The sequence below is a fragment of the Hirundo rustica genome, chromosome 1 (genome assembly GCF_015227805.2).
Source record: "Hirundo rustica isolate bHirRus1 chromosome 1, bHirRus1.pri.v3, whole genome shotgun sequence".
NCBI lineage: Eukaryota > Metazoa > Chordata > Aves > Passeriformes > Hirundinidae > Hirundo > Hirundo rustica.
In genome coordinates, this window is record NC_053450.1 from 114,595,210 (window position 1) to 114,619,095 (window position 23,886).

The window sequence follows — 23,886 nt, forward strand, 5'->3', positions numbered from 1 at the left end:
GTTGGAAAATGAAGCTCTCAGTATATCTGTATTAATTACCTAACAGTTAATTTCCTGCACAGCATTTAATTTGCAAAATGACCTTGCAGTAGAAGGACAGAGGCAATATTGCCCTTTCACAGAAGTATAGCTTTTGACTCTGATTCTATCCTAGGCTCGTCAAAGTGTCTTTTTTCTAAAAACATTTTTTTTTTAATGCAGAATGTTTCCTTCAGAAACAATTTCTTACCCTTACAGGTTTCATCTGTTAAAAAAGGATCAGCATGTTTTCTCGTGGAGACTGCTGACTAGAACATCCGTTTTGTATCCCAGCAGATGACCTCTCTAGATTAATCGATTCCAGTTCTAATGAGGTGACCCGTTTAAAATAGCTCTCTGCTGGTGTGTATTTTCATGTCTTTGGTATTTAAGCTTGGAAGTGCATCTCTTCCTGGGATTTTTAGAAATTATCTTTTATTTTCTCTTCAGATTTTTCTGAAAAGTGCTGGTGCTTCAGCCTAGTATTGGAAATGGATTTTGATTTAAATGATTTTAAATATAAGCCCCTTTTTTGTGGTTGTTTGTAACTACTTCAGAATTGGATTTCTCAGGGTCAGCACCTAAGCTAGCTAGGCTGTGCTGTTTGTTCCCAGGCTCAATAGCTTTTACATTATGCTCTGACCACACAGGGGTGGAGCAGATCGCTGCTTTCCTAGGTCAGTGTTGCAGTTATGTTTTACAGGGCGAGGTAAAAAAAAGTCTGTGTCTGATAATTCAGAAAAGCTGCAGTTAAAGGATAATCACTCCATGTAATCCTTTGCATTCTGCCGAAAGCTTACGCATTGGATACTACTAAACTGCATGCAATTTTCATGGAAAGAAAAAGAATTAAACGGTGGTTGGACTTTTATGACACTTTAAAGATACACTGGCTTTGTATTTTGTGACTGCATGTCCATTCACATGGTGTGGTGCTTGCATGTTGGTTTAAGAAATATGTGTTAGTTAAAGAAACATGTGTTAGTTAAAGTTAGTTTATGTGCTCTGAAAAATTTAGTAGTTATGTAGAAAGCTAATGAGAAGAGAGGGAAATATAGAAAGGATATTGTTTTCTGAAGATTGTTTTCTGACTGCTCTTCAGTTCCTGAAACCTTAAATTGTAAACTGCTTCCTTAAATTCTTTTCCTTGAAAACAGAGAAAAGAGCAGTTGTCTGCATGTCATTCACTGAAGGTCACTGGTGTGTTGATGACTGTAATAGCAGAGTCGTGGGGTTTTTTTTGTGACCTTGCACAAGTCCTTAGTATAGGGATAGTTAAGGTAATTAAAATTTTAGTCTTTATAGTGTGCTCATTAGACACGATTGATCCTAATGTAACATAATACTCATCCTCCCTGATGAGCAGAAAGGCTTTCATTTACAACAATGCAAATACTACTTTCCTAAGCACCCCATGTGCCCGTAGGGTGGCTTTGCTCTGACCGTGGATGTTTTGCGGAGAGGTAATTTCACGGAATATTCTGATTTGGTTGCTATTTCGTTAGTAACAATTAAGAGGCAAGGAAAACCTAACAAGAAAGAAAGAAAGAAGGGTTTTCTGGCCCTGGGTGAACGTGCAATTTTTGGAAGAAAAAGAAAATTCTTGGTATATGATTTAGGCTGCAGACTGGTAATGGGTAATTTGTTTGTTTTCTGATGCTCTTAACTACTTAAGGCTATGCAGCTGTTACATGTTCATGTAAAAGGATGTTACCTGCTAGCACGTTCTCTTTCTGTCTCGCACTTGGGCACACTCACACAAATTTGTGCCCCTTCCCCTCCCTCCTGGAGAGCTGCCGATCAGGATATCCTCTGGGAACAGCAGCACCGTTCCCCAGTTGGAGCTGCGTGCATTTAAGCTCACTGATCTCAATGCCATGTGACTGGAAATGCAAGGAGCAGATTGCCATCCGGTGCACACTCTCCAACCCCTCAGATAGCAAAAGATAAAAAAAAAAAAAAAGAAAAAGAAAAAAAAGAGGGGGTGGGAGTGAGGAGGGGAGGTTCCCTTGCTTTTTTTGTAGCGCTGTTAATTCCTGCCGGAGCTTGTTTGCCGCAAGCTCGGTTCATGGCAGTAACAGAAGCAGCAGAGCCTATTCGGTAGCTCAGTGCTCTCAATGAGGTCAAGCTGGATCAAAGGGAAGCCTCCTGTGGAAGCATCTACTGTAAGTTCTGATACTGCTTTTTCCGTGCTACCTCCAAATGAATTGTAGCCTGTGTGACTGAGCCAGGCTTCAGTGCTTTATCCTCCCTGACTGATAATTCTGTGTGAGGTTGTCAAGTTTTATGTTAATTGAACTTGTCAGTGAGGCGTCAGTTGGGTAATAATGCTGTGTTTTGGGAGAAAAGCGCTTATAGTCTCTCCTTCCATTTTCCAAGGGAGTGGGAGGAAGAAAGTGTGGTTTTGTCCTTTTGAAAAGCTCCAAGCTGTTGAGGTTACAGCTCACCAGATTGTTTTATGTAATGTACGTATTCTACTTGCTAAATAAAGCAACTGTAAAGTGCCTTGCAAAGATGCAAGAATGCAAAGATGTCCTTGGGTTTCACCAAATAGCTAATTTTTTTTTAGGAATAGCTACCTGACATTTAAGTAATGCAAAAAAAAAAAAAAAAAAAAAAAAGAGAGAGAGAGAGAAAGTACTTTATTTAAATCTTGGAAACCTCCATAGTAACTAAATTTCAAAGAACTTCCCCTTACACAAGCTGCAGTTCACCTGAGGGGTCTCTAATGAGATCATTCAAAAATACTCCTTTGCAACCTAATTCTGGATATCAGCTGGTTGTAGTGAAGCTTTCCAGTTGCGTAGGCTTCCACAGTGAGATGAAAAATTTCTTGTTTTATGTAACAAACTAGCTGTTCCTGCAGAAATGCAATTTAGCATGAAAGAACACTAACTTTTGCAGGGAGTGTTGTCTCATTTACAGCACAGAATCTTTGGGCAATAATGACATGCTGGGCTGTAATTTTTCATCTTCATAACCCATTTTTTTTTTCCCTTGAAGTACAAAAAGCTTACTTGAATACATATCTGGAAGGCTTGCAGAGTGGTTTCAATGGATTAAACAAAGTAACTACCACCTGTTTGGATTATTGTTAGTTATACATTGTAAACCCTGAGGAAAAATAAAATATCACAAGTCATTATCCCTTTTGCTATAAAGTTCCTCTTGAAGGGACTGGCATGGTGCCTGTCTATTGAAATTCAGCCTGTATTTTTGGAAACTCAGCAGCACTGGCATTGTGCTGTGAGATGATGGAGTGTTGCAATAGTTATAAAGAGTTATGGCACTGCTTCACTTCCCAAAATATAATGTCTTTTGGGTTTTTTTCCGAGGTGTGTTCTTTAATTTTATCTATTTTAGTTAGTATCTTGACTTTCTTAAATATCTAACTTTGAAATTGGATAGAGAAAGGAAAAAAAACCTGTGAAATGAGGTCATGTAGCATCTGTGTATGACATGAATATTTGCTGGGGAGATTTATGAAACAAACTTGAAGACTTATTTTCAACTTGAAGACTTATTTACTTCTATTTAATGAAAAGATAACTTTTACTTAAATATGCCATGAGATTTATCTGACATGACTGCAGTATAAATATGAGAAGAGAATGTGTAAATCAGCATCTCATACTTAGTACTCTCATTCTGAGGAAAGGATCAAAATGCTTTATGAATCCATCACTGGGGTTTTTAAATTTATTTTGACTTTGTATCTTTGCTTGGTTTTAACAGAGGCTGTCTTCAGTTCCATCAAGACAGTTCCATTTTTAGACATGTATAGTGGGGGGAAGATACCCGTTCTGTATCTTTTATCCAGGTGGTGATGTTTCTTTTCATTTCAGCATTCAGCTTCTGAGTTGATCCTAGTTGAAGATGAAATGACAGATACTGAAGATAATGAAGAGGAGGATTTAGGAGTCATGGATGATCAACGTAGTGTAATTCTCCATCTCATCTCTCAGCTCAAACTTGGCATGGACCTTACCAGGGTATGAACACTGTATCACTTTTATGTTCGTTCACTATTGTTTTTTCTTTTCACCTCTCTCTGTGTTTGTGTGCACGGCCGGTTCTTGTGAGTGTGTTTTGCCCCCGTGGACAGCGAAGTTTTTCTCTTTATGAAAGTGTGGTCCCAGAGAGCTATGGAGTGCCATCTCTTGCTAGGCACGCTTTCACATGAAGTGACCACATCAGATATTTTAGAGATGGAGAGGGATGGAAGAAGAAAGAAGAAAAAAATCCTCCAAAACTCTTGTTGTTTTTTTTGCAAGTCTTTCAGCGTAACCGTATGTTGTGTATGTAACGCACAAGTATGCCAGGGTGCACCGGGGGTTTGAGGAACAATAATGGCAATTATTGATGAAGGATATACATGTTCACATAACTGCTTTCTGGACTGGATTCCATTTAATTGCATGTCAGCTTCAAAAAAACCCATTATGGTAAAGAAATTACAGTCTTCAGTGTATCAGTTCTTGTCTGTGTTGGGCAGCTCATCACTTTAACCTTCTGTGCATGGTCCTAGAACCAGTATTGTCACAGGCTTATCTATACTGATACAGGCGAAGAAATTACAGCATCAGAGAAATTTCCCCTTAAGTCCTTAGAGTTTTGGAAATGAGGTAGATGTTAGGGAAGCAAGGAGTGCTTCTTTTTGAATAGTCTCGTATTCCAGTGAAACCTTCTTATGGGGCTTAATAAATAATCAAGCAGATTTTTGTAAATATATGGAATATCCTTTCCTTGCACAACGGTTTTCTGCTTAAAAAACCCCCAAATAAAACTCCTGTAGTCCACTTTTCACAAATAAGAGCTCATTCTGACACTCTCCACAAGTAATGTAATGATTAGAAGGACCAGAGAATTCCTCTGGCACATTAAATAGTTTTGCAGGAAGTTGTTCTCAGGGGCATTTTGATATTCTGAAGAGTTCATCTGCTTTTCTCATTTTTTTACATATTAACTTTCTTACAAAATGAAGTTTTCTCTGTATAGTTTTTTCTGCTTCCTCTGGAACAATTCTCAGTGTTTTAAAATAATTTCATTTTTAAGACTGAGCAATCCTGTGTTCTGTTGACGAGTAGCTACACAGAAATGAATGTTTTATTCTAAATAAAACAAAACTTTCATCATTTCATTTTGAATAATTTATACCTGTCACTTTTTAGTATGTCTAGGGTTATATACAGTTCATTTTTGGGTTTGTTTTTCTTACATTCTCGCGTTTTCTTAACTCTTTCTCTTTTCTGTGTTGGTTTTCTAAGACTGAGTCTGTGATGTTCAAACTAGGCAAAGATTTCTTATCCGTGGTTCTTGTGTCTTCAAAACATTGTCTTTGACAACAAACAAGATTTTTCTTTCCTGATTTTCACTGTCATCTTTTTGTCATGGCAGAGTAGACAAAATTCAAAGACACACAGTTAATGTAAGTAAGAGAAATTCCTGTAAATAAGAGAAGTGTAGACACTTAAAAGAAAAATATGAATGTAAATACATATATGATACCCTGTTCCTTACATAGTGTTCTTAAAACACAGTTATTAAAGATAATGATACATGTTGAAGCGAGAAGAGAAATAGGCATATGGCAGAGTTAGATCTGTCTGTAGATCTCTGTGTGATGCATGAATACACACATGATAAGTATTAATGAGACATGCCACATGTGCACATCACTTTTCTGCCCATTTTGAGGATTAAAAAAAATACTGGACAGCTGGCTGCTTTTTTTATCAACTTTGCCTACTGACATGAGGCCCTTAGGGCCATTGACATGTGATGGTAGAGCTGGGTTTGTTGGCTGCACTTCTTCCCATTTTTCATTATTCCTCTGAAAGTCGGATTTCAGAGCACCTTGATGCTCATCACCTTCTGCTGGAAGTGGTTGTAGCAGTGTAGTTGCTGATGTCAGAGGATGTCTTTACATGTTTCCATTTTCCTGTGCCTTCTTCCCTAGGGCTGTCTTTGGTTCATTCTGAGAGCTGTGGACTGCTGCATGATACTCACATGAACAAAGAGCTTTTTCTGAGCCCTTGGTGGTTTTGGGTTCTGGATGCATGAGCATTACCTTCACATTCCATATCACAGGAAACAGCATCTTTTCCTTATGTTAGCCATGGCCTTGCCTGTGCTGACAGCAGTTTCCCACAGTGAAGATAGCCACATTTAATGTTGTGGAGGTGCTTTACTTCTGGAACGTGTCATACTGCTGTGCCTTTTAGGGAGGAGTTAAAGTAAAAAACTACTGTGAAGAAGAGCACGTGCAGTGAAGTATCAGATCTATGCAGGGATTTGCTAGAATGGGCTAGCCTCCGTGGTGGCCAAATAGACTTCAGCAGCTGCTCGAGAGAGTTGGGTGGGGAGCAGTTCACAGCAGCAGAATGTGGTACACAACCGATGCTTTGGACTGGGATAGCCCTTTCAACCTCAGTTGAAACTAGAATTCCTGGGGAAAAATCCAAGTTTCTAAATCGTTTGTTCTTCAGACTTTTAAAAACTGAAAAATAGTGCCAAAACCCACTGACAGCCTTTGCTGGCAAATGGCATCTAATGGATTGCAGCTGATGCTAACAGTTTGTACAGATGCGTGATCACTCCCCTGCATTCCCTCACTTTTCTTACACAGTTAATATGTGCTAAAAATAAAGGGTTGCCGTTCTGTTTAAAAGGGCTGCCAGTAATTCTGCAGGATGTCACCCTGTTGTAAATTAACATAGTGGTGTGTTCACAATGTCGTAAGTTTTTATTTTGCTTGCCGATATTCTTTTACCTTGCCATTTTAAAATGTAAGTGGTATGAAAATGGCTTTTTTTAGTCCCACGGTGGCACAGATGACAGTGAAAAGAAAGCTTTTACACCTCTAAGAGAAGGATATCTCAGCATGAGGTATCTTGGCTGGATTTCTGAAAAAATTAGGGGATGGTGCTGACGCCCATGTTTTTCTTCACAGTAAATAATAGTGGGGATAAATATCTGTGTTCATAAGATGTTGTGCTCATTTTTCTCAATTGCATTCAGATCTAATTAAGTGAATTCAAGCCCAGGAGGTTATAATCAAGTTTCGAACCAGTATTGTCTTTTTAACATCAATAAAAATGGAAGAATGCCTCTTAAACTACTTCCTTTTCATCTGAAAGCGTGAGAAAGAGTAAGAATGGATTATTCTAACATTTTAGATTGCAGTGAGGTGGTATTTTTTGCTTCGGACTTCAGCATGACATTGGTTGTCATGCTGGCATTTTCTTAAAGGAAAAAATTAGTCAGTTTTGACTTCTTATGCAATTAAAAAAAAAAAAAAAAATCATAGTCCTGCCAAAAGCCAGTATAAAGAGCATAGGTCCTAAGTGTATTTTTCTGCACACTTCATTATGTCTAGCTGCAGAAGAGTTGAAGACCTCATTCCTTTAAAAGCTAGAGTGCTAGCACAATGTGCAACAGCCCAGTGCTAGCAGGAAGAATGCTGTGCACTTGCAAATTTCTTTATTTCTGTTTCTTATTTCTGCAGAAATCAAGATAGGTCCAATTAAGAATTTTTTATTATTTTTATTTTTATTTTTTTTTGCTATATTAGTGTGTGGTGGTGTTTCATATTGAAACTTAGAGGCTAGGAGATTATTTAGTAAAAGGCAATGTTTTGTAGGCATATTTTGTAATGCTGCAGTTGTGTAAGCTTTAAAACTCAAGTATTTTTACTTCATAGTGCTGCCTCCTTGTGTGGAAACAGTTCAGTTATTCAGTGGATCCTTTCCCACCACAATTAAGGATGTCGTTCCCAGCTTATTTGAGCTTTTAAAGCAAGATTGTTTGAGCTGGAGTTCAGGCCTTATTCAGATTTTAAATTGATTCTTGAAACTCAATAATAAGAGTCCAGTGATTCATCACATCTCATTTAGTGGCAGTGCTGGTGTAGCTGTGTTAAGCAAAGCACACACACAGGACTTGGAGGAGATACCAAGACTCTATGACCACGTCAGTCTTAGTGGTGTACCATAAAATCTGCGTCATCTGAAGTATGGTCTGCAGTTTTCTTCCCCTCTTTTTGTGCTAATAAAGGTCTCTGTCTTTAGAGAGAGGCTCTTGGACATAGTGAGATGCAGAGTGCTGTTTATTCAAATGAGTTTGCCCTTTCAAGTCTCTGCAGTGAACTCACAAAGGCACTACTGATATTTCTAGACAGAAGTTAGGGGAGATTTTTTTATATGTTTTGCTGTCACTTCCCCCTCTGGTAACCTGATCTTTTAGTGTACAATTTATATTAAAATGAGATCCTGAATTGAGGATCTCAGCTGCTGAATTGCATTTTTTTAAAGATTATATTGGATAATGAATATTTAGTCAGAATAAGAATGCTGCAAATAAGATGGAATTGTTTAAAGAGCTGAAAGTAAGAAAACTTTCACTTTGCCTTCAAAGTTTTAGATTTCACTTTTGAAAATCAAATTCCTCAGCCTGTGACAGTCACACCACCAGGACTGCCGGCTCAGTGTAAATTTCGCACTATTTTTCATTGTGTAAAATGAAGGTCCTCCATTCAGGCCCTCACTAGGTTGGTAGCAGAAATCATGTGGAATCCTCAAGGCTTAGAGTGTAGAGTCAGAAGAGTATTACAGATGGAACTTTGCTTGATTTATATCTAAACTTTTAAAACTTATTAGCCTATAAAGGATTGTATGTGTGTAAATATAAAATACAAAAGAAGAGAGCCAACAAGCAGATAAGTTACCAGACAGAGCAGTTCTCTCTTTTTGCAGGGAGGTACTGTGACTTACTCTGTGTAGCTCTAAAGACTCTGTTCGAGCCACTGTGACTGGAATTCTTGTTCCTGTTTACAAATTCTCTTTGAGAAGGGCTGAATGAACAATGAAAGTTTGACAGTTTCTATTTCATTATCCATGGGATCCAAAAGGGCTGATCTGTGCTTTGGTCCCACTTAGAATAGCAAGCTGGGCCAGCAGGGGGAAAGCAAAGCAAATGTGTTTGTGACAGTGGCTCCCTGCCTGCTGTAAATAACCCTTGCTTTTGGGAAAGGGAAAAGCAAATGCAATGAAGAATTAAAGAGGAAATCAGAAGAGTTGCTGTAATAGAGGACAGCTGTTGGTTTGCATCTGGCATCATTGAGCACTTGGATTCACATAAGATAAATTTGTGTGTGCCAGGAGTTCCTTTTGGTCATGTGAGAGCAACCTTTGAGCTCCCCTGCGACAGAAGTGCGCAATGGGGGAGAAGGAGGGGGCAGAAATCAATGATGTCTCGTAGCCCTTGTTTGCCTTACAGTGCCCTCCAGGGTGTTTCACTGGAAACTTCTAACAAAGTGTTACTGTGAAGTGAGTGCCTTTGGCAACATCTGCCTTGCTAGAGAGGGCCCTTGAGACTATCCAGATCACTTGGGGCTGGTCCCTCCAGAGCACACTGCCTAATGCTCAGTCCCAGGTTTTTTTCTGGGCCCATGGGAGCCTCTCTATTCCCAGGATATGAATATAATGGTTTGTGCAGTTTTTGTTTCGACTGTCTGAAATAAAGCGAAGCCACGCAGGGGCCCACCACAGTGACAGGGCACTGTCTGCAACTGAGGGGATGTGCCATGGGCTCGGGGGGGACAGGAGATCTTGGGGATGGCACGGGATTTCACTTGGGCGTTGTCAGGGGATGTGACATAGGATGGCACTCTAGGGCAAATGGGGAGTGCTTTCTTGCCTGTAGCCCCTTGGGAAGGCTCCTTGGAATGGTTTTATACTTGGAAATAGACTTGAGATTTGGTTATGATTTGGTTGTGGTTGGATCTCCTTGGGTTGGTGTGTTAGAGGCTGGAAGGGACCTAATCCATGTAGAGTGGGTTGTCAGCAGCCCAGGGGTGAAATATGGAACATAGGTGTTTGACAGAAGGGGTAGATGTACCCCTTGCATTCTGCACCACTTAGAGGTTGGTGACTGTATGTTCACATAAAATACTGTATCTTCTGGTGGTTTGGGAGGGTGTGGTCCCTCCCATTTTGGAGGGTTATGATTGGTTTGGTTTGTTGATGTTTGATGTAAATGAGTTTATATCAAAATATGTTTTTGTGTCCTGTAAACAAGGAAAACAATGGCTGGTTTGTTAACTGCGAGGAGAGGAAAAGGTGGATTTCCATGTGTGTGGAAGAGCCCATCCCTGTTGTGTGAGCTGCTTTTGAAAGTCATAATGAAATAGGAAGCAGCCTGCATGGATATCAAGGCCACTGCTTTTTCCTTTGCTCATTATTCACACTGCAAAGAAAATTAAATTGTTGTGGCATAGGAGGGGGAAATACGCTATCCCAGAATTTGGCAGGGTCAGGATTACAGCTGTCCTAACCGTTCTCTCTCCCCCTTTCCCCTGGGTAGTGTGATCACAGGGAAATCATATATGCCTTTGTCTGCTTTGCATACAGGTAGTGCTTCCAACATTTATTTTGGAGAAAAGATCCCTGCTGGAGATGTATGCAAATTTCATGGCCCATCCAGACCTGTTTTTGTCAATTGCAGCTGGAGCCACTCCCGAGGAAAGAATTATCTGCTTTGTGGAGTATTATCTAACAGCTTTTCACGAAGGCCGAAAGGGAGCAGTTGCCAAGAAGCCCTATAACCCTATAATTGGTGAAACGTTTCATTGCTCGTGGGATGTGCCTAAAGATAGAGTGAAAGCATTCAGAACTAACGGTGCCTCCACGGTTTCTAAGGACTCAGCCAAGGAGCTTGGCCAGGACCAGTCCACGTGCTACAAGCTGAGGTTTGTAGCTGAACAAGTGTCTCATCATCCACCAGTATCTTGCTTTTACTGTGAGTGCAAAGAGAAGAAAATGTGCGTGAACGCTCACGTGTGGACCAAAAGCAAATTCATGGGCATGTCAATAGGTGTTTCTATGGTAGGTGAAGGTAAGAAATGTGGTTTTATTCTGCTTTTTTTGAGCTATTATTTCTGGGTGTCAGCAGAAATCCAAATGTTTTCCTATGTGCTCTCCCTCTGACCTTTCATTTGAACCTTATGACTGTTTGCTTTTGTGAAGTTTGGAATTAAAACTGTAGGGGGCATGTAATCTTTTGCTGTCCAGACAGAATGTGGAATGCACATTACATATATAAATGTGTGCTTATATTGATGAGACTCTGTTAATACATATGGCCAGACTGCAGAAATAATTAAGTTAGATTAGCAAATGACAAATTATAGCGTATTCTTTAAGGATATTTTTGTCTTGTTCGCTTTTAAGGTAGTACAGGATTTGGTGTTCACAATTGGAGCAAAGCAATGAGAAAAACCACGTTTTTGCATAAGCCTAACCTTTGTTTTTCATAGTTTCTGCAAAGCATCGTGTTTGCAAAAGTAGTGTATTTTCAGAAGCTTTCTAGAAAGTGACATAGTAGAAGTGTGAATCCTGATTTTCTGTATCATGCATATAGAGTCTGCATTGTGATAGGTCATTGCTCAACTTGAGTTCAGAAATACAGGGAGTCATAACAAATCCTTAATGGATGATCTGAACTGATAGACACACTTGTTACCAGTGTTGTCACTGACTGTTAATGCATTGAGAGAAGTGTGTTTCTAAGAAATTAAGTCCCTTTGGCTATTTCAGGGTAAGTATGGATTTTAGTGTTTTGCCTTAACTAGTTTTAGAGTGTAGTCTCAGAAGCAAGAAGAACTTGCTTCTTTTTGTCATAATTTAAATACTGTGGTATTAAAGGCAGTAAAAAAGTGGAATGGCAAATGCAGTGGTTTGGTTTTTCTTATTAATAGCAACAGAATAATTATGATGAAAAAAGACAGGTGTATTCTGCTATTTCCACTATCTAAAACTAAAGACCAGTGGAGAGGACTACAGTAGCTCCTTCTCTGATGGCAATATATTCCCTTTTTTAATGGAAGAGACATGAAGCCTCCTTTCTATTGGTTTTGTTATCCTTTGATAAAATCTATGTTAGTATGTGTGTTTCCTTCTTCCTATGACTTAGATATTTTGCTTTGAATATGAAGTTAAGGAAGTTGGGAAGGAAGTGTCAAAAGGAAAATTGGTCTGTCTGTCTGTCTGCTGCCTGTTCTACTGCCAGCCTGGGTCATTGGCTTAACATTCTGCATTTTTCTGGTACATGTTCATTTCTAGTACTCTTTTGCTCAGTGAAGGGAACTATTTAATGGAAATAAAATTAAACACAAAGTCACTTATGATTATGTAGGAGTAGGGAAATTTCTTTTTCTTGCTGCTAGCGCACACAGTTTCCTGGGATTGGGGGTGTCTACTGTGGGGATTATTTAAGACTTCAAAGTACTGATATGTCCCAGTTTTGAGAGAGAAAGGGTCTAAGAATTAACTGCTTGCTCACCCCAAGGATTGTTTAATGTGTGCTTGTGAGAATAAGTTCTTCCCTATACTCTTTCTTTTTTTCATGATCCTGGAGATATCTCAGGAGTGGGGGTGGACTTTGGGGAACATCTGCAGTAGCAAGCTCTTTTATTCCAAGGTTTGCTGCTGTCTTTGTTATGTGCATTCTGGGAGGAAGTCTGGGTTCGCCAGTTTATAGTTACTATTCATCTTTTTGTTCACAAAAGCAGTGCAAGAGCAGGGACCTTCAGAGTGACAGCATTTCTGGGAGGTGATGGAGACACTTCAGTGCAGCCCAAGCATTTCTGTTGCATGTTGAGGACTGGCAACGGGCAGCAAGAAGTTGTACCACTGAGGCTTTTCTATTGTCTGAAAACAGCAAGCATAAGCCTGACAGCCTCAGTTTAAAATGCCAGCTTTGCAGTGCAGTTCTTTCACTTGAAACTGCACATTCTTTAACTTTTTTGTTTATTTATTTTAGGTCCAGGCAAGTCTTCCTGGTTAAGTTGGTGTGTGGATTTGTCAAGCTGTGCAAAAATTTGAATCTACTGCAGATGCTTCTTTCTTATGTACTGCATAAGTATAAATTCTTTAGAAGATTGAGGTCAATGTGAGTAGCAGGGAATAGATTGCTGAACTGATAAAAAGGAGCTGCTGGACTAGAAGTGTGGAAAACCTAAGCCTGTATTTATGTGCCTAGTAATGCAGGGCCTAATACTTTTTTTAATATGAAATATAATCTGGAGATTGTTCCTTGTATTTAGGGACACGTTAGAGTTGTAACATTTCATATGGGGTGAATTAGTCTAGCAAAGTTAGGAATTTGGGCTGTGGAAAGGTGCTGGTAGTCAGGAGGCATGTGAAGCTACTTAAAGTTAGCTCCTTGGAGAAACTTTCACACACCAAGGCTGGCTAGTAAGGTGGTAGAATCTTATTTGAAACTGTTAAAAGCAGTTAAAGCGAGTTTCTGGGGAATGAAGTATCACTGATCGTGCTTTTGATGAGAGACAAAATAACATCTCATGGATCATCAAAACCTCTGGGTTTTGATTGTTGTGGGGTTTTTTTGCTACTGTGCATTGGAGGACCAAATTAATCATGTGCTCTTGTTGGGATTTTGTCTTGTTCCTTTCTCCTTTTTTAAAATTTTCCCCTCATTATGAGCATTCAGCCCTTTTTTTGCCTGTTGCTGGAGTTAAATTACATACATGTGGGGGACTGTGACTTTTTGTAACACCCATAAGGATTTTAGACGTGGCATCAGGTTACTTGAAAGACAGTTTCCTTGATGCCTCTAATACACCTGTGCCCCTTTTGAGAACTTGGGTTAAATAACTCTGCTGTTGGTTCAAAATTATTTTCACTATACTACCGGTTAAGTCAGTACTAATCAATATATGAGAGGGAAAAAAAAATCCTTCCTAACAGAGTGTTAGAGGACTGAAATTAAATGTTTTGGATAATTTAGTGGTAGTGTTGTTCTAGTTAGATATGTATCAGAACAGTTCTGTTTGACCAGGTTGCCCAGAGAAGTTGTGCATGCCCCACCTTGGAGGTTTCCAAGGCCAGGTTGGATGAGGCTGTGAGCAACCTGGTCTAGTGGAAGATGTCCCTGCCCACAGCAGAGGGTTTGGAACAAGATGATTTTTAAGCTCCCTTCCAATACAGGCCATTCTGTGATGATTCTGTGATGATGACCAGAAACGTCATTGTAGCCTAATGCTGAATACAAGCAACTGTGGTGTGTTTTGAAACTTTGCTCTCTACTGAATGATACTGTGTGTGTCCCTCCAACAGTTCAATGAAGCTTTTTTTACTGCAGCTGTCTATTTGCAGAAATAAAGTAGTTTTGGAATTTTTGGACCTATAGTGTGTAAGGAATATGAATGGTAATGTGTCTGTGGAGCCTTTGAATCATATTTTTATAGAAATTCCATAGATGTACAGAGCACATAGCTTTTTATGCTTTTTGTTAGAAACTGACCTCGAATGTCATGGAAGTACAAAGGTTTATAAAGGAATTTTAAGAATTAGGGGATTTAAGGATGGTATGGTCTTGGCACAAAAAAGGTACAGCTCGGTGTCACAGCGGTGTCATTTTTTGTTTATGTCACACCTCAAAGTGACTAAGGGTTTTTTTTTTTTTCTCTGTGTGGTTTTTGTTAATTCAGAGTGAGTATCAGTTGCAGAGATGCAGAACAAGGGGGAGGGCACTGCTGGAAATCCATGTGGGGAGCTGTTTTATATGCTAGCTTTTCTTCATCTCTGGTTATGAGTGGTCTAAATCTGGCTTGCTAATGAAATGTCACAGCTTTTCTTTGCTGTATGACAAAACCCCCATTCTTCAGAGTAGTCAGCACCGAGTTTCCTCATGAGAAAGCAATCCTGAATAGAAAAGAGGATATTTTGCATAAAAGAACTCAGGTTGCATGTGCAGCCCCCAATTCTGGTTAATGTTAATTATGTACTAATGAAAGAGTGAGGGAGGAGATGAGGCTGTAATGAACAAGGTCACAATAAGATTTAAATTAGCAAAGGGTGGGAAAGTCAATATAAATATTTAATGGTTTTTACACGGTCCATAGAATCTTTAAATGGATCATCCTGGTTGTAGGATAAGGATGCTGTGGTGAGCACACCTCAGTGTCAGCTGTGCCTATTCCTTTTGTGCTCTTGGATTTTGGTCCAGAGCAACAAAATCCAACAAAAACTGTCATCTTTGATTTATGGGTTAATTTTGGAGAGAACATAAAGTACATTTAAGTGGATTACTCTGTATTATCAGGTGGCTAGTTATGTCTGATGTTTTCACTTCTGCTATTTTAAATGTTTTAACAAATAGGGAGGTATAGGATTCCAAAAATTATTTTTCTAAATTGAAAATTACCTATAAAAGTTGGTAGGTGGGTAAAAGGTTCAGTGCTCTTTCCAGGGTAAATTTAAAAGAAAGTAATGCATGTTTTTTCCTCTCTTTTTTATTCTTCTGTTCAAATACATGTACGTGTATGTAATAACGGATGTACAGGTCTGTAATTTCTAGTACTGAGAAATGAGTGACTTTTTAATTTACCAGTCCCAAAGCTTGATTGCTTCATGCAATTAGAGCTACCTAAATATTTCAGTACTCCTTTTTCTGTTAATATTTTTTAGCCCTGTGTTTTTTAGAACCATTTTCATATAACATGGCACTCATTACTTAATTTAGCAAATGGTTCCAGTCTTTGAAAAATGAGCAGCGCTCGCCACAGCTGCCTGGAAGGTTTGAGACAGTAAGAGCCCAGTTCTGGCATCTTCTGCTTTCCTGTGGGGATTTGAGCTGTTGGTGATGCACAACACCTGTGTGGGGCTCATCCCACAGGGAACTTGCTCCTCTTTGTGTGTTACAAGAAACACAGGGTGAAGAGCTTCTTAAACAAGGAAACTGCCCCAAGGCCCCTCGTGTCCCATGTGCCATTTGTTGTTCAGATTGATCTCCATGCAGGCAGTGGGAAGCATTAAATCCCACATGTCTCTTCTGCAGCTTATTGATCCAGAGCCTCTTCTGGGGTTTTTTGTCAATATGTGTTACTAGGAAATCAATTCACAAAGCTGCAGCATCAGTGAGGGACATGTAAGAGTCAAACTGGGAAAATGATATGGCACGACCATCACTTTAATGCAGGCTGAGGAGTCGTGGGTAGGGGTGTGACTCTGAATACATTCCTGTAGTCAAAGGAGGAGTAAACGGTGTTGAGGACATTTCAAGGGGGAATTTCAATATTCTGCAATGGTTTATAACAAATTCACCCTCCTCTGTAGCATTTTTTTCTAGCAAACTAGATTACTAAATTCACAGTTCCTCCCAGAGTACTGATCTGGTGCATTCTTCTGTGTGTAATTGTTGCCTATAAATACTTCACATTTCTTTTTAAGGAATTGGAAGGTTTTGAAAGAACTCTTCGATATGAGAGGAAAAAAATAAAAGTGTGGGGAGTATTCTACAACTTTTCATGTGTATTTACTTATATTTTCAAACTAAACATGAATCATCCCTTACAGCAGGGAAGCAAGGGAAGAAAAATAGCCTGTATATTTTCCAGCAGTTGCTTTTAAAGATCAGTTGCAATGTGATGATTATAAGCAGATGTTAAAATTATACACTGTAATGTAACTGTTAACTTTCATTTAGTTGGCTTTTAATTTCTTGAGATTGACACATGGCAGGGTAGGGAGTTAATTCAAATTGTGGTACCTATTACATATGTTGAATCTCAGTGTAATTTTTGGCTTTCTCTCCCCTGTTCAGATGTGGTGGTGCAGCCACAATGTTTGTGGTGCTTCATTTAAATGAGGGTTTTGCATGTGGGCTCTGCGAACAATGGAATGCAAAATAGGTTAATACTAAAAGTATTATCAAGTAATGGGTATTTCAGATCTGCCCTTTAATCTCTTTTAGACTGTAATTATGGAGCTGGAGTCATATTTCAAGTGAGATAGCACTTCATTAAAAAATGTATTTATTCAGGTGCTTAAGGAATTCAGAAGATATGCTACTGGGTGCTAAAAATACTGCCAAGAGAGCTGGGTTCAGTTCTTAATATCTAACCTGCTGCGGTGGTTAAATATTTACGTTGAAGGTCACTGCTGCTGTTTGCTCTCCACTTTAAATGTGCTTGGCAGCACTGCAGCTCTGAGTCCCTCCCACTTGACTGGGGAGAAAAAAGCTCTTAATCCCATTGGGGGACAACAGAGGCAAACCCATACAAACCCGTAAGGAATTGTGTTTATCATACTGTATAATTTCCTCTCATGTGAGAAAACATCACATACAGAATCACAGAATTTTTAGGTTGGAAGAGACCTTCAAGATCATCGAGTCCAACCCATCTCTAATACCTCAACTAGACCATGACACCAAGTGCCACATCCAGTCTTTTTTTTAAACACTTTCAGGGATGGTGACTCCACCACCTCCCCAGGCAAGCCATTCCAGTACTTGATCACTCTTTCAGTGAAAAACTTTTTCCTAATACCCAGCCTGTATCTCCCTTGTTGCAGTTTGAGACTGTGTCCTCTCGTTCTGTCAGTTGTTGCCTGAAGAAAGAGACCAACCCCCAGCTGACCACAGCCACCCTTGAGGAAGTTGTGGAGAGTGATAAGGTCACCTCTGAGTCTCCTTTTCTCCAGGCTAAACACCCCCAGCTCCCTCAGCTGTTCTTCATATGGCTTGTGTTCCAAGCCCCTCACCAGTCTTGTTGTCTCCTCTGGACACGCTCAAACATCTCAACGTCCTTCCTAAACTGAGGGGCCCAGAACTGGACACAGCACTCAAGGTGTGGCCTCACCAGTGCCAAGTACAGGGGAAGAATGACCTCCCTGCTCCTGCTGGCCACACCATTCCTGATCCAGGCCAGGATGCCATTGGCCCTCTTGGCCACCTGGGCACACTGCTGGCTCATGTTCACTGCTGTCACCAGTGCCCCCAGGTCCCTTTCTGCCAGGGCACTGTCCAGCCGCACCTTCCCCAGCCTATAACACTGCAGGGGGTTACTGTGGACAAAGTGCAGGACTCGGCATCTGGACTTATTAAACCTGATGGTCAGAGAAGGATGGGAGATGGAGGGAGACTTTTTACAAGGGCATGTAGCAACAGAAAAAGGGAGAATGGCTTTAAAATGAAAGAGAGGTTTAGGTTAGATATTAGGAAAAAAATCTTTACTGTGGGGGTGTTGAGGTGCTGGGACAGGCCGCCCAAAGAAACTGCGGACAACCCATCCTTGGCAGTGTTCAAGGCCAGGCTGGATGGGGCTCTGAGCAGCCTGTTCTGGCGGAAGGTGTCCCTGCCCATAGCAGGGTGGTTGGAACTGGATGATCTTTAAGGTCCCTTTCAGCCCAGGTCATTCTGTGATTCTACGATTGTTCTTTATTAACTTAATGCAATTATAGCATCCATTTAATGAGTTTGATGACCAGAGTAGTTTTTTGAGTAAAAGTTCTTCCTGGCTGCGTGTCCAGGATGAGTGGGGTAGTTCAGCCTTCCTGCAGTGTGTTCAGCTTGGATGTCTCTGCAGGTGTGAAGCTGAGGAAGCTTGAGGCAAAACGTGTGTGTGTGTTCTGGCTGTGTCCTCCTGGCCTTCCCCTGCTGCTGAGGGTTCAGCACATGACACGAGGAACTTGTAACTTGCCAAGACAAAATGATTAAAGGTCCTTTTAAGACATGTTTTTTTCTGTGTGCTTTTGCACTCCCAGCTTCTTGTGTCAGGCCTGCTGGGGTGGATGTGCTGGCTGTGCCGCTGCTGGGAGGCTTAGGTTGCAGAGGTTCTGAGAACAACTGCATGAAGCTGTTCTGGTTTGCAAATGTTTTCCTGTGAAATAGTTTCAGAATGCAGAAGTGACCAAATTGCAGAGTTTCCTGTGCTTATATTTAGTTTTGTTAGCTGGAGACAGTATTCGAGATCAGGAGTCTCTTAGAGCTCTGTGCTTTTAATTTTGAGTGTGTTTTTAAGTTTGTGTTTCCGTGCAGTGTTTCAAGGCATATTTTCATATTGGCAGCAGTAGTGTTGTGTTCCCATTTAATGCTTTTTCATCATTAAATGTGAGATCACTTTGAAAAAGCAGTGTCAGTATTCCCTTAAACAGATAGATTAATCAATACCACTAACAGTGTGTTCTTCCCCTGCCTCCCCCAGGGTGAAGGCAAATGGACTCAAGCTCATCTTGTTTCTAAACAGATACTATTACTGTGTCAAAATAACTTTCCTGCTCTTTTTTTCAAAGATTTCTGGGTTCTGAGTTCTTCCTGTGATGGGTTATTTTCAGTCCCTGTTGTGAAAATATATTTTCAAAGCTGTCATTTTTGCCTTTAGGCAGTTAGTAAATGGGACACAAAAGACTGTAAAACTCTAATAAAAAATACACTGCAGACATTTGGCATGATCTAATTCTGCGTGCAAGGTTTATGGTGCTCTTTTCCTGGTCTTATGTCCTGTTGTTCTGAAGACCAAACTGCCGTATTTTATGGGGATAGAGTTGTATCCTTAGCCCCAGGGGAAGCTGCAAAGGTCTGATCAGGAAAGAAACTTTCTTTGTGCAACTTCCAAGTGATGTTGAAAAACTGCTGCTGTTGTGTGTTGTTTTTAGTTACAGCCTCATAGTGCTCGGGGTGGAGGAACCTTTACAGAAGGAGATGGAATTGCCAGTAATTTTCTCTGCCTGGTAGAGACACTGGACTTGGTGCTAGAAGAACAGTGGCCCTGCTGGGCCCCTCTTTGATTATGCAAGATTTTTTCAAAACCTATGTGAGAAACCAGGCATTTGGAAATTAAGGAGCAAAGTTAATGGAAAATTTGTAGATGCCACGTTTCCTTGTTGTACCCATGGAGACTTAGCACCTTTCACACCATCAAGAGGAAATTAGTGGAGGACTAATTTGGACCATTCTAACTGAATGGAGAAGTGAAGAGTCCTTTGGCCATGCCCATATTTTTTCTAGAGGGAGATTATGATACATCACTGAGAGAGCATCTGAATTCTCAGTTTTTAGGTGGACAGTCGTTGTTTTTCCACCTTTTAACAGTAATACAGAGAAAGAAATCCAGTCAGATTTTCTGAAAAGTTGTTTGGTACCACGCAGAACCACAGTCAAATTGGATGCTTTTGAAAATGCTTGTTGGAAGAAACTTGTTCCAGAGAGCAGAGTTTCGTAGCAGGCAGTGCCCTCCTTCAAGGGGAGCTGCACACTGTGCTCTCTACGGATGTGCGTTTTGATGGTGGTGATCGGTCAGTGACCATCAGATCTTATCAATGAACCTTTTATCACCTCATTCTCTCCTCTCCCTGCGCAGGTGTTCTTCACTTGCTGGAGCACGAAGAAGAGTATGTCTTCACCCTGCCCAGTGCCTACGCTCGCTCAATCCTTACCATCCCCTGGGTGGAGCTTGGAGGGAAAGTCAACATCAGTTGTGCCAGAACGGGCTACTCCGCCACGGTCACGTTCCACACCAAGCCCTTCTACGGAGGGAAGGTCCACAGGTACGGGAGTTACTGTCTTACTCTTGTTTACCTGCTGCTGGATTTCAAGGGAAGGCTCTCGGGCATCTGTTCAGCTCTTCTGTTGCAGTATTTTATAGACATATAGCTTAAGTTCTTTTCCTGTTAGTGCTGGAGATGACTTAAAGCTTTTGGACAGTTTATTGTAGCAATACATTTTATGTTGTTTAACTGAATTGGATGTATTTCTCTCATTAAAATAAAGTGAATGTATCTCTCCAGGCTTTGTTACTTTTTAAAAGTTGCTCTAAGTGCAGGATCAGAAAAATGTACATAGAAAAGGCAATATTTCTGCTACCCCAACTGCTGCTCTGTGTGAGTCTTGTAGATGAACTGGTGTTCCAGGTGGAGCTCCTGAAAAGACGAGAGAAGCAAAAGTGGCATTGCCCATAGTGGTAGCTCCCTAATGGGGACTCCCACGTCTGCATTGAAATTCCAGATGGTGAAAATGTTATTTACCTTCTTCAGTTCCCTGTTACTAAGGGTGCAAAGAGGTGCTCCTTATTATTTGTTCTGCTATGGACTGTTGCAGTGTCCAGAGGAGACTCTGTTTTGCATGGTTACCTCTGTTTTATTTTAGATTGTGTAACTATTCATCCATGTGTGTGTCAAGGATTTCAGTGTTGTGTCCCCATGGGGCTGTTTTGACAGGATTTTTCTTTAAAAGTTATATATTGATAATTGGTGCCATCAGGGTGAGTGAAAATCTGGGGAAGTTGTGCTGTATTACTTCAGTAATTAAAAATTGAGCTTACAGATGGATTATTTACATGGCTATCTAAAGCACATACACATGTGCATGCTCATGCACACACAAAATTTCTCCCTGCATTTTGGTTTTCCAGTCCTACCTGTCTATTTTGTTCACTCTCAGACAAGTTCTTTGACTGGTGAGGTGGCTTTAATCTTTGCCTCTCAGCAGCTGAGAAGTGAACTTGCAGAGCTAAAGAAGACAACCATAAAAAGATACCCGAAGTTTTTGATATGGGTCTCTGACAGCATTATGTTCATGTGTGGAAGTATCATGCATTGAAAATGTCACGTGAATGTCAGGGATTGTTTTTCAGGCTGCTGAGGGTTACCTCATTTGGCTCTGGGCTTGAGGAGAGTTATCAGAATTTTAAATTGCTGCTGTACTTAGCTAGAATGTCATCCCAAAGCTGTTGCTGTGTTAGAAGAGCTTTCCTGGGATGAGTCTTTCTTTTTTGAAGGCAGCATCACTACTTTGCTTGAATAATTGGTTTGTGGAGGTAGAAAGCTGCTTGTCCCCTTAGCAAGGTAGTGCTTCCATGTGCTGATGATAAAGGGTACCAGTGATTTCTGTGGTCCATTTTTCCTTCCCCCTGGAATCAGGGTTACAGCCGAAGTGAAGCACAACCCAACGAACACCATTGTGTGCAAGGCGCAGGGAGAATGGAATGGCACCCTGGAATTCACTTACAGCAACGGAGACACCAAAGTGATTGACACCACCAAGCTGCCTGTTATCAGGAAAAAGATCAGGCCCATAGCAAACCAGGGGCCACTGGAATCAAGGTAAGGGCAGAGACTTTGCAGTGCTGTCCTGAACTTTGGGTGGGAGCAGAGCAGGGAAGCCAACTGCAGGTCTGAATGCTGTGGTTCAAAAATTCTAACTCTGACTAGGTACATTAGAAAAAAACCTGTTCTGTATTCACTGTCAATAACTGTTGATGTTTATCTTCAGAAAAATCAATACTTTAATTGAATTCAGGAACTTTTTATTGGAGGATTTAAAAATATGAGTTAAACTACATTTTATTATCTGCAAATGTCTCTTTATTTTACAAGGGTGTCTTGAGTCATTGTGCAGGGTCAGATACAATTTGTCTGCTTTCTAGACCACTTGCTTATCCGCAAACTCATTTTTCCCCTGTAGTGTGGAACATAAAGATTGTAGTAAACAAGGAAACCAGTAGCTTTTTGGTGTATTTATTGTGTTTTTTAGGTACTAGTAAGCAAATTGCATCCATCCAGTGTCTCTGCAGGATCTGCAGTTTATCAGATTGTAAACACAAACTCATTTAAACAGCCCCGGATGTACGTGAATGCTATGGCTGGTTTTAGACAGAGAGCAGTTTGGATTAGATATTAGGAAGGAATTCTTTACTGTGAAGGTGGTGAGGCACTGGAACAGGATGCTCAGAGAAGCTGTGGATGCCTCATCCCTGACAGTGTTCAAGGCCAGTTTGGATGGGGCTCTAAGCAACCTGGTCTAGTGGGAAGTGTTCCTACCGATGGCAGGGAGGGTGGAACTCTAGAGGATCTTTAAGATCTCTTCCAACACAAGCCATTCTATGAGAGTTTTTCTCAGTGTTTTTCTTGTCTAGGCTGGTACAAGGCACTGTATCTGAGTGTGGTCAGCTGTGTGTAGCTCTGTGCCGGTAAATATTGTAACTGGGAATACAGAGCACAGACCTAGAGGGGCTTAACTGACTCTACAGTTCCTCTGTTGGTGACCTCGTTGAACCAGTCTGTGTCCCAATTCAATGCATTCTTGGGTTTTGGCTGGCATTCCCTTAAAATTCAAAAATTTAAACTGCAAAAAAATGCAGAATTAAACGCCTGTCATCTGGGGGCTGGAGGAACATCAGTAAGGAATGTGAGCTGGAAATGATAAAAATAAATCCAACTGCTTTGATAAAAAAGCTCAGGTGGTGAAGAGTCAGGAACATAAACAGAGTCTGCTGAGAAAATTGCATGGCAAAATACTGGGAATTGAGTGGATCTGAAAATCTGGTCTACAAACTTGATGAATATCCTAGGAGAGTGATGGTTCCCAAGCTGTGGGACTTGGAAAACCGGTATGGGTAGCGTGGCTTCAGCCTGCTGCTCGCCAGACTGGTGTGCAGCAGCACTGGGCTGTGGCAGAGCTGTTCTCACCCTCCCTTGTGCTCCTTCTCCCTGGCCAGGCGCCTGTGGCAGCACGTCACCAACTCTCTGAAGGAGGGGAACATTGATGCCGCCACGGAGCACAAGCACCGCCTGGAAGAGAGACAGCGAGCAGAGGAGAGGCAGCGCGCGGCACTCACAACTCCCTGGAAACCCAAATACTTTGCCAAAGAGGTACTTGGAGTCTCTTGGTTTAGAGACCTGTTAGCAAGTTCCTGCACAGGGGACAAGTGAATGTCCGTGGATTTTGTCATGGGCTGGTGTTGTTATGTACCACTCATTGCTTTAATTTTCTTTTTGACAGAGTCTGGCTCTTGAAGGAGAGCAATGGACTTTTCCATGTCTATGTTGTGAACTTGTTCACATTCCTTCAGTTAGATTGATTTTGATCTGGATTTTTGGTGCCTAATGTTAGGCACGTAAAGTGATGTGTTTTTCTGTAAAAGCCAGCCCTTTTCAAATTCTGCACACTCGCATCCTCTACAGTCTTAGCATACTAAAATGAGCACAGTCTAGGGAGATTTATCCAGTGTAAGTAAGCATTGACATCCTAAACACAATCTTGGGTTTCATCTGTGTGAAAGGAAACAGA

The 23,886-nt window shown here is 40.8% G+C and overlaps 1 protein-coding gene across 1 annotated transcript in view; it reads left to right on the plus strand.

Annotated features, from left to right (window-relative positions):
- The window catches only part of OSBPL10 (oxysterol binding protein like 10), a 114,321-nt gene that overhangs the window by 87,398 nt on the left and 3,037 nt on the right, over positions 1-23,886 (plus strand). Inside the window, exons 7-11 of the mRNA XM_040077556.2 lie at positions 3,864-4,010; positions 10,428-10,911; positions 20,180-20,366; positions 21,738-21,920; positions 23,315-23,468. Coding sequence (XP_039933490.1) covers positions 3,864-4,010; positions 10,428-10,911; positions 20,180-20,366; positions 21,738-21,920; positions 23,315-23,468 — 1,155 coding nt within the window. The remainder of the gene's footprint in view (positions 1-3,863; positions 4,011-10,427; positions 10,912-20,179; positions 20,367-21,737; positions 21,921-23,314; positions 23,469-23,886) is intronic.